Source organism: Cephus cinctus, unplaced genomic scaffold (genome assembly GCF_000341935.2).
Source record: "Cephus cinctus unplaced genomic scaffold, Ccin1 Ccin1_scaffold0690, whole genome shotgun sequence".
NCBI lineage: Eukaryota > Metazoa > Arthropoda > Insecta > Hymenoptera > Cephidae > Cephus > Cephus cinctus.
In genome coordinates this window covers 1-11,443 of record NW_014333313.1, presented here as the reverse complement: position 1 = coordinate 11,443, position 11,443 = coordinate 1, and the positions used below count along the sequence as shown (strand labels likewise).

The window sequence follows — 11,443 nt, the reverse complement described above, 5'->3', positions numbered from 1 at the left end:
TGAGTATGAGATGGGAAAGTACGAAAACTATTCGGTTCGGCTAGTACCAACATAGCGATAACAGATGACACACGAAATTAATTTTCTTTAATATGGACTGTGGGTAATATAGAGATCAAAACAGTTACTTGCTTATGGTAAAGCATTACATTACCGATGAGTTTCGTGTGCCAATTAATTTTTATTCATATATTTCACAATATCTAATTTCAGATTTGCATCGACATTTTTTTGCAGCATTATTATGTAGTCCGTCGACACGCAATAATTCTGCGTAAATGACAATTAATAAAATCCATAGTGACTTTCAAATTTTGTATACTTGCAGGAATAATGAAAAGATATTTTCTAAAAGCAAATCTTTATTCTTGAATTCATCTAAGACATTGAGCCGCCTAAAGTAAACAATCCCGACATGCAAAACCATCAACTAAAAGTGTCTTTTCATCATGACAATCAAATAGAAAATTACCTTATAATTACTCTATAACATCAAATTAAATGATGGATCTTTTTTTTTAAAATCTCAGTATATAACAGGATGAAAAGTCAGTATTTTCTACCAGTTGTCCTTCGTATTTGGAAACACCCGACGAGACTTCTTTTTTTTCCATTTGCAAAAAAATATCCATAAATGTCTTTAATATCCGGATTAGTAATTTCTCAATTGCTCGGTATAGTGATTCTGCTGGCGAGTTGCGTGTACCTTTATTTCAAATATGTTATTTTCGAATATTGGCGAAAAAAAGGAGTAATTCAAGTGGAACCGTCATTCCCTTGCGGAAATTTGTCACCGGTTGTCCTCGGAAAATTGTCAGCGGGTAAAGAAATTTTCCACAATCAAATATGTGTATATAATGACGCCTAATTAGGAAAAATTATGAATATTACTCACGAAGGGTTCCATAAACGATTTTAGGTGAACTCATCGCGAATGCATACAGTCAGCATAAGAAAAGTCCCTTTTTCGGAACTTACACCTTTCACAAGCCTAGATTAGTGGTGAATGATCCCGATTTGATTCGATTTGTTCTTACTAAGGAGTTTGCGCACTTTCATGATCGCGGATTGTATTGCAACGAGGAGATCGATCCTCTGTCTGGACATTTGTTTTTCTTATCTGGAATAAAATGGAAAAATCTGCGTGGCAAGCTGACGCCGACTTTCACTTCCGGCAAACTGAAGCGCATGTTCAGTACCATAAAGGATTGCGGTGATCATCTGGGACTCTATTTGGTGAAACATGCTCGAAATCGGGAAGAGGTTGAGATAAAGGACATTATTGCCAGGTAAAGAAAGAAGGAAAAGAAAATTTTCGAATTAATTATTTTCTGTGCTATTTATAGATTCTCTACGGATAACATAATGTCCACAGCATTTGGCATAAGCTGCAATAGTATTGAAAATCCAGAAAGTGAATTTCGAAAATGGGGTCGTAAAATATTCGAATCGAGGCCGATTTTCAATGCCATCGTTGTTTTCGCCCCAAATATTTTGGATTTCTTTTCCATACCATTTACGGATAAAGGAGTGAACAATTTCTTCACGCGCATCTTCAAGGAGACTGTGGAATACCGTGAAACGAATAACATTGTCAGGAATGACTTTATGGATTTGATTATGCAGCTGATGCACAAGGGTTACGTAGACGAGGATAAAAATAATAAGGACGACAACGATGCGAAACCTGTACCTATCACCGAATCCAAGGATGGCAGAATCAACATATTGGAAGCTGCCGCGCAGGCCTTCGTCTTCTTCGTAGCTGGATTTGAAACTTCGTCTTCAACCGTGGCCTATTGTCTTTATGAGCTTGCTCTGCATCGCGACATCCAAGAGAAGGTGAGACAGGACATAGACGCAGGATTACAAAAATGCGGTGGACTCACTTATGAGAGTTTGGCCGAGATGACTTACCTACATAAAGTTGTGTCAGGTAAATATTTTATATATTCAGGATAAATTATATTAAAAATTATGTTCCTCGTTTCACCTTCAGAGACCCTCCGGAAGTATCCAACCGTCCCCATACTCAATCGAATTTGTACCAAGGACATAGAACTCCCAGGCACCAATGTGGTTATTCCAAAAGGATTGGATGTGATGATTCCCGTTTTAGGGATTCAAAGGGATCCTTCCATATATCCTGATCCTGACAAATTTGATCCTGAACGGTTCAACGAAGAGAATATCGCCGCTCGCCATGCTTACACCTATCTACCCTTTGGCGAAGGACCAAGAATATGTATAGGTAAGATATAAGGGATGCTTTGCATAATACACTAGAATAAAATAAATTAATTATTTTGACACATAGGTATGAGATTTGGATATGCTCAAGTGAAAGTGGCACTGATAAGTGTTTTAACGAGATATCGTTGTAAGCCTGGTCCAAAGACGCCTGAAAAACTTATTATGGACCCAGGAAATTTCATACTGCAAGCAAAAGGTGGCATACATCTCGTTATCGAACCACGATAACATATGTCGGTTTATTTTCAAAATTCTTTTACATATTTAGAAATCGATTAAATATAATATTATGACGTCACAGATTATTTTCGGTTTATAGTAAGATAATTTTATTTTTTTACTCTGTGGAAAATGTTTCTACTGAATTTCTTATCGTCCATACGCGATCCCTGCTTCGAACTCCTTTAAAAATGCCGCTCGAATAGACAAAGAGGGACTGAGGTGACGGCCAGTAGCTTTTCTTTTCTAATGCTCTCATTGGCTACGCCCTCTATACTCTCGTACTACGGCTGCTGATTAGAAAGAGACAGAGCTTAGCCGCCAGCAGTCGCTATCTCTTTCTCGTAGTCCATGCTACATGTTGACGGGGGACACATGACGAAATAAGTCTGAATTTGCAGCGTTCCCACAGATAAAAACGCGCTAGTCAAGAGAGTTACTATTGTTTAAGCAATAAGTGAAAAATAATAAATATTATTGTATTCATGGAATTTAAAATTCAGAAAGGGAATTTTCAATTACTAATCATCAATCTTTTGGTGCAATTTTTATTTATTTTTTCCTCTGCACTCAACGACTCAACTCGAGCTTAACCATACTACTTGAACGTTTAGTTCCATTAATTGGTCTACAGCACCGGAGCGCCGTGTCTCCAGTCAGTGCTCTGTGGGTCGTACAGTTTATCTGTTACGTTATAAAAATATATCTGACTGGAGCTGATCCTTCCTTGTATCTCTTCTAAGTCAATAATTTATTAAAAATATAACCAGTTGCCAAATTGCGGTTTCATTTCCACTGCAGAAAGAGGGTTTTTATCATGGCATTCGTTGAATATGAAATTACCTTTAAAATACTGGGTATTCTCATAGGTTTGATCATTACATTTTATGTTTATTTGAAATATTATGTTTACACATATTGGACGAGACTCGGTATCGCCCAAATAGAACCCAGCGTACCGTTTGGTACTTTGCACGATGCGGTTATGGGGAAGACGTGCATTGGTGAGTACATAATGTTTATTCAATGGGGAAACTGAACTGTGACGGGAATTAAAAAACTGTCAAACTACTTTGCTAGAATATGATCATAGAATGATTAGATCATTTGTCACATAAATATTAGGAAAATCGATGTTAAAATTTTCTAAAATATTCCTATAAAGTGCGGGAGCGAAAACACTTTGTCATTGTTCGTGACGTCACAGCCTCATCTTCTTATATCAAGTTTATTTTACAGCCTAATAGCCAATTAAGAATGCTCGTATTCGAGCTGACGATTGCTTACCTTTTCATAATATAACGGGTGCGTTCCGAAATGCACTGACAGTACTGTAAAAGTAATTACATCTCTTACATCAAAAGTAATACATCTCTCTTAGATGCGCATAGATGAATAAAGACACAGCATTGGTCACAGTACTGGCAGTACTGTCAGTACATTTCGGAACGCACCCAACCTATCACACCACATTAGACGTGTTATTGGTAACCATTGGCAACCTACGCACGTTCGTTGATAATGACCATGGTCAAGGACATTATACATTATCCGTATATGATATATTACAGCTATTTTTTGACGTGACTAAACGGGGCGTTTAAACTGCTATTTGAGCAAGATGATTTTTAACATTATTTTTTAACAAGTATAAGCATATTATTTACCTAAACCATCAATATTCATAGTTCTTATAGTACCACAATTAAGAAAAGAAACAAAAATAGTCCAGTTCCCGATTGTTATATCGTATGATCAATCGATGACTGGGACCCAGCTGTACCAGTTATAGATGAGTTGACCGCGTACAGTTCTACACTCTTTACCATTGATTACAGGAGAATTGTTTGGCAACGCATACGCAAAATTAAAGCAGAATCGCGTATTCGGCATGTATATGATTTACAAGCCAAATCTAGTGATCACCGATCCCGATCTCATTCGCATTGTACTAGCTAAGGAATTTTCGCATTTTCACGATCGCGGATTATTCTGCAACGAAAAGGTCGATCCTCTCTCGGCTAATCTCGTGATGTTGGCTGGATCGAGATGGCAAAACCTACGTAAAAAATTGACGCCTACTTTCACGTCGAAGAAAATGAGAGAAATATTTTTGATCCTGAGCAAGATTGGAACAGAGTTGGGAGCTTATCTCAATGATAATGCAAAAGACGGAGGACTGATTGAGATTCATGATTTGATGGCAAGGTGATTAGATTATATAATTTTTTTTTCTTTTTTGGATAATCATGAAATTTTTATTCATTAGATATAGCACAGACGTTATAGCGTCTACCGCTTTTGGAATAGACAGCAATAGCATTCGTGATCCAAATAACGAATTTCGATTTTGGGGCCGCAAAGCCTTTGCTCCGCAGCCGTTTAAAAATGCGATGATTTTATTTGCACCCGGTATAATGGACTGGTTATCAATTCCTGATACCCCACCTGCTGTTTCCGAATACTACATAAATCTGTTCAAGAGGACACTCGAATACAGAAGGGAGAATAATCTTGGCAGAAAAGACTTTTTCAATTTGTTGATGCAACTCATGGAGCATGGTTACATTCAAAACGACGATACGAAATCCTCACCGGATTCAGGAAACGTTAGAGAAGCTAAGATGACGCTGTTGGAAGGTGCGGCACAAGCTTACATATTTTTTTTGGCTGGCTTTGAAACTTCATCTTCGACAGCAACGCATTGTTTATACGAACTGGTATGCAATCCGGATATACAGGATAAGCTGAGAGAGGAAATTCAAACTGTTTTGCGAAAACACGGTGGACTCACGTATGACGGTATAAACGAAATGAAGTATCTCGACAAGGTGGTCTCTGGTTAGTGAAGAGCAAATTTTATTGTGACTTTACAGAAGGATTCGTACAATTTAATCATATTCGATTATTTGTTACTCCCACAGAAACTTTAAGAAAATATCCATCGGTCCCTGTACTCAATAGAGTTTGTACGAAGGACTTTAGTCTACCAGATATTAACTTACGCGTAAAGAAAGACATTCACATTGTAATTTCGGTTTTGGGGCTGCATCACGATCCTGATTATTATCCGGAACCCGAAAAGTTTGATCCTGAGAGATTCAGCAAGGAAAACGTGTCTGCTAGACATCCTTGCGTTTACTTACCATTCGGCGAAGGTCCCAGAGTTTGCATAGGTAAGGAATAATATATTTATTTTAGAAACTTTGCTCCGTCGATTTTTTCAATTTTTTTCTAGGTATGAGATTCGGACTTCTGCAGACAAAAGTTGCTCTCGTTAGCGTTCTCTCGAAATTTCGTTGTCTTGCTGCACCGACTACTCCGAAGAAATTGAAATTTGACATTGGAAACATTTTACTCTTGCCCGAGAAAGGAGTTGAGATTATTGTTGAATCTCTGGACAGTCCGTTAAACGTGGATGAAAGTAACGGTTGGATAAAAGAGAACGGTTGTCTTGTGAAATAAGATTTTACGCTGGATTGATCCTCAGCTCAAACACGATTCATTTTCTTGGGACATGGATATTTTTCTAAAAATTATATTTTAATATTTTCACAAACCACGTGACGTTGTGGTGTTATGATTCTATTTGATTTACGTAAGTAACGGCTTGCGTATTCAATACTACGTCCGCGTAATCAGGTTCCATATCCGCGGTCGAAAACTAAATATCAAAAGGCCAATCACTGGGGTCTGGTTTCTATGACACAGCGACCCTTGGAATCGGCCATCTTCTTGTATGGGTCCCAGGTTCAGGTAAAGTGAGACGAATCTTTCAAGAGGATGCATGTATAAATTATACTTAGGCAATAGCCCTGACCGTTAGCGATTTCACTCAAGTGACATACGTGCACCGAAAGCGGGCAGTCCTGATTGTACGATTTTTCCTCAAAAACCCCACTAGACTCCTTACTCGTCCTTGAAGAAATTATCCTTGTCCAATTCTGACCCAGTAACTCCTTCACCCCCGTGCGAAGCTCCCCACCGAAATTTCCAGCACCGATCAGCTGATTTCTTTAACCTCCACATACTCTTTTCGTAAAAATTTCTCTAGCCGAACCAATAGTGAAAATCCTCAATCCCACCCCAAAAATCCACCCCCGTTAATTAACATCCAAAAAATTCCCCAAAATTCACTATCATTTTCCACCGATCTGCCAACCAAAGTAGTTGACCAGTATTCGTGTTACTTTTCCGCTTGCTAGTCGACTAGAGTACTTGTTTAGTAGTTTGTTCGCTTGCGTCTATAATAAATTGTTTTCATTTTATTATTTCACTTCGGCTCTATATTTGTCCTATTTCAAATATTCTTTCATCATCATCAGACGTCGAGCAATTATAATTATTATACTTGGTGGAGGAACTCTTAAGTTTGTTAAACCGTAGTAGATGTTAGAAATTCCTAGATTTTCAATTATTTAGTTGGTGACGGTTTTCATTTGTTATATGTAGAATATATTTTATCCCATATCCAATCTTATTCCAATCATTGGTTACAGTACGAGATCCACCGCGTAAAAGAATACACCCATATAGTTTTGACATTTATGATTTTTATCCTTCACTTTTTGCTAGTCGCACCTTCGGCTATAGATGCTTCACTGGTAAGCGTTCTCAAAGCCAACGTAACTATACCGTGGTGTTACGAGATTCACAATAGTCAGATCGCAGGTTCGGAATGGCTATCTGAGTGTCCGAAAAAACAAGATTCAAGGACGCCCAGATAATATAGGATAATATAAAGTGAGACATCTCGTGACGAGCGCAGTGAAACTTTTGAACTGCCATGATCCACACGTGGCTCGTAGTACCTCGAGGTCTCTTCGCGAAATCTTTCGAGCATTAATTAAAACGAATTTTTTAACAATAAAATCTCATAAGGAGCATTTTCTTTTACATCACGAATAAAATACAATAATCACTGATTATTTATCGCGTCAATGTTATAGCAGTGTTGAGTTATCTTGTGTAATCAATATAAATGTGTGAGCGAGCTATTAGTACTCAGACGTGTATTCCATATATGTATTCCTGTGTTAGATTGGTACGTATTAACGGTATCATGATTGGAATGTTATTGTTCTGCTATCTAATTAGCAAAGGTTTTTTTTCAGTCACTTAGTCGAGGCGACTATCTATAATTTATCATGAAGCATTTGTCACTCGCGAATTAAAGCGTCGACAGCTGTGCCTTACAGACAGTGTGCTACATAATAAGAGGGAAATAGAATTTTAAATATAAAAATTGAAGCAATCGGTCCGGAGCCTGAAGGAGGATAAAGTATTAATTTTTAAGAGACTCGTTCAACGAGGAACAAAGATGATTTACGGGAAGGCAGAATAAGACAAAGAATTTAAGGCTTATCGAAGACATTGATAATTGGTTCTGAGAAAAATTTTATTTATATTATTTGAGTTTAATTTTTTTTAATAATCGATCAATCATGTCGTGGATCTGGTCGATTTTGTTTGACACGAAGTTTCTTCTATTGGGGACATTGATTATTTCGATTTACTTGTATATGAAAAAAGTGGTTTATAATTATTTCGAAGCAAGAGGAATTCCATACGAAAAACCGATCGTTCCCTTCGGCAGTGCTCACATACTTTTTGTTCGACGTACAACATTCGGTAAATACGATAATCACCGAGTCGGAGTTATTGACGTAATTTTAAAATTATTAAAACTATTACTTTGTTTTAGGTGAATTATTTGCTAATTCTTACAAAAAGTTCAATAAATATCCTTATCATGGTATTTTCATGTTGAATGTACCGAACTTGGTTATTAATGATCCTGAGATCATTCGTCTCGTGCTCAATAAGGATTTTGCTAAGTTTCATGATCGCGGATTATATTTCAATGAGAAAGCCGATCCGCTTTCCGGTCACTTGTTCGTCCTCGGTGGTGAGAAATGGAAGAGGCTGCGCGCCAAATTGTCGCCAACTTTTACATCTGGAAAAATCAAACAAATGTTTCCTGTGGTCAGCGAGTGCAGCCAATTGCTCGCAGAACACATTAATGAAAGCATGAAGACGGATAGTGACTTTGAGATAAAAGATTTGCTAGGAAGGTTAGATAATTTCATTTAAATAATAATTAACAGGTAGCTAAATGCCGTTCAATATGTCAATTAATCCTTATATGAAATGACATTTGTTTTTTAGATATTCCACTGACGTCATCGCGAGCATAGCTTTTGGTTTGGATAGCAGATGCTTAAAAGATCCAAACAGTGATTTTCGAAAATATGGCAAAAAAATTTTCACCGGACAGACAATCCGAACGTTCCTGTTCATATTCACTCCGCGTCTTGTTGATCGGTTGGGAATTAGGCTTTCGCAGTCGGATGTCAATGAATTCTTCATCAAGACGTTCACAGAAATGGTCCAGTACCGAAAAGACAATAATATAGAACGAAGCGACATGCTGAATTTACTGATACAGTTGATGGACAAAGGTTACGTTGAATCTGATAACGTAAAGACTGATAAGTCAAATGGTAATTGAATCTTGTATTTATTGATATGAATTTTATAGTCATCCACTGTCATATCTTTTTGCTTAATCATTTCGAATTTTCATTATTTCTCTAGGAGAGGTCGACACGCGAAAACTCGGTTTACTCGAAGCGGCAGCACAGGCCTTTGTATTTTTCATAGCTGGATTCGAAACATCATCTTCCACTGTTACATACTGTCTTTATGAATTAGCACTTAATCCAGAAATTCAAGAGAAAGTTAGACAAGAAATTGAGACTACGATAGAAAAATACGGTGGCCTCACATACGAGTCTTTGACCGATATGACGTACCTGAGTCAAGTACTTGATGGTTCGTTCTTGATATTAATGATAATAGTTAATGAAAGTTTTGTTATATATTTCTATGGCTTATTATTGCTTTCATAGAAACTTTGAGGAAATATCCGACGGTTCCTGTACTCAATCGACAATGCAACGAGGATTTCATGGTGCCCACGACAAGGCAGATAATTCCGAAAGGATTGAATATAGTTATTCCAGTTCAGGGTCTTCATCAGAATCCGGAATTATACCCTGATCCAGAAAAGTTCGATCCTGATCGTTTTAGTAAGGAAAATGCCAAAAAAATTCATCCGTTCGCCTACTTGCCTTTCGGAGAAGGACCCAGAGTGTGCATTGGTAAGGGGCTGAAGACTTTGCAATTTTGAAGCAACAGTCTCCTTTCTGTTGATAATATTAATGACTGTGCGTCATCTTTCAGGAAAGAGATTTGGACTTATACAGTCGAAGATGGCCATAATTTCCCTATTGTCCCGCTTCCGATTGTCACCCTGTGCAAAAACAACAATTCCTGTTGTACATTGTCGTAGAAATTTGGTGATGACTCCGCAAGATGGAGTCTATTTGCGATTCGATCCGCGATAAGAATGAGAGATAAGCCCGCCTTATTGTACATAAGCTACTGCATATCTGTATATTTTAGTTTAGTACTAGTTCATAATTTTAATTGTATTTTCAAAATTTCCTACAACGACTGCGCTACTCTTTTGTGTTGCTACTACTTTCTAAATTTAATTATCATTTATAAGTCATTTGATAATTAATAAAACATTATGAGAATCCTTATCGAGCAATACTTGGCAGGTCCTTATTAAACATTTTACAGTACTGACTTCAGACACGAACCGCCAAAATACGATATTCTGAAAATTCGGTGTGAACGGTAGCTTGACAAAATATGTTTAATTGTCTCGTCTATCGGTGAATTCCGTCACGTAAAAAAAGAAATGGACGTGCGAAGACGACGACGACGAAACTCGATGTCGATTAAGCATGACTGGTCACTACATGCGAGTTGACGTCCAGTACCAGTCAGTGAATAATGTCAAGTAGACGGAATTGAAATAAAATGAAATCTTGTACATCAATCTGATTGTTTTTTACGGCAATCTATTCGGAGTACTCAATTTCTATATTGAATGTATCAATGATTTTTTCTCATATATGTATACTGATTCGAAACACAGGTTGCCTTGCAAACGAGTTGCTTCGAGGTAAAGAATCTCAATCTTGAGATTTCGTCGAGTCATTCGATTTTAAGTGGGGATAAACGTTTCATTCTCTCGAAATAACTTTAGATGTGTGAAAGTACCACTACGAAACAACAGGTCCCCATTTGTGTTATATGATTATCTTAATGCCCAGTCATCCTGACCAATCGTGCGCGCATGTAGCTATACGTCCTTTACTTAAAGGAGCAAAAATAAATAAAATTATCTCGCTCTTCGCCTCAGAACGCCCTAATCTCGGTTACCTTTTATGGCAATTCATTCGGAATACTCAATTCCTATAATGATTGTATCAATTACTTTTTCGCATGCATGGTGGTTCGAAACACAGGTGGCCTTGCAAACGAGTTGCTTCGAGTAAAGAGTCTCAATCGGTCGTTGCCTGTACGGGCGATTACTTCTACTTAGCTTGCGACCTTGCCGAGTCACTTGATCTTAAAGTGGGGATGAACTTTCCCCTTTCTCGAAATAACTTTAGATGTGGGAAATTATCACTATCAAAACACGGCCTCCATTTATTTTATGTAACTATCTTAATACTCAGTCACCCAGATGGATCGTGCGCGCATGTAGCTGTGATACGTGATCTATTTGAAAGAAGAAAGACCGATGTGAGAGACTCATAAAGTTTAAAATGCTTGAATAGATAGTTTCCTCGTAAAAGACATCCGTATCCGATCCGTATACTACGAAGGTTCTGCAAAAGTGAAATATAAGATTTTGTGAACGTGTTAAATATTTTCAAACCGATCATGTCGGTCTTATCCGACATTTGGGACTTGAAGTTCTACCTGCTAGCTGGGGCGATTGGCGCAATTTACTTGTACGTCAAGTTGGTGATTTTCAAGTATTTTGATAGGAGAGGCATTCCGTATGAAAGACCCACGTTTCCTTTTGGAAATGTCAGTGGAGTATTTC

General features: G+C 37.6%; 2 protein-coding genes across 2 annotated transcripts; both read left to right on the top strand.

Annotated features, from left to right (window-relative positions):
- The first annotated feature begins 552 nt into the window (after nucleotides 1-552).
- Nucleotides 553-2,558, top strand: LOC107269819 (cytochrome P450 6k1). The gene is made up of 5 exons (XM_015744086.2): nucleotides 553-821; nucleotides 920-1,289; nucleotides 1,347-1,936; nucleotides 2,000-2,251; nucleotides 2,318-2,558. The coding sequence occupies exons 1-5, from the start codon at nucleotides 635-637 to the stop codon at nucleotides 2,479-2,481; spliced, it is 1,563 nt and encodes a 520-aa protein (XP_015599572.1). The 5' UTR covers nucleotides 553-634; the 3' UTR covers nucleotides 2,482-2,558.
- Nucleotides 2,559-3,049: 491 nt separating this feature from the next.
- LOC107269765 lies at nucleotides 3,050-10,074 on the top strand. Its single transcript, XM_025087250.1, has 11 exons — nucleotides 3,050-3,476; nucleotides 4,311-4,680; nucleotides 4,742-5,313; nucleotides 5,397-5,648; nucleotides 5,711-5,932; nucleotides 7,864-8,103; nucleotides 8,177-8,546; nucleotides 8,641-8,975; nucleotides 9,070-9,306; nucleotides 9,384-9,635; nucleotides 9,718-10,074. Exons 1-11 carry the CDS (start codon nucleotides 3,290-3,292, stop codon nucleotides 9,879-9,881), a joined length of 3,201 nt encoding a protein of 1,066 aa, XP_024943018.1. The 5' UTR covers nucleotides 3,050-3,289; the 3' UTR covers nucleotides 9,882-10,074.
- The last annotated feature ends 1,369 nt before the right edge of the window (nucleotides 10,075-11,443 follow it).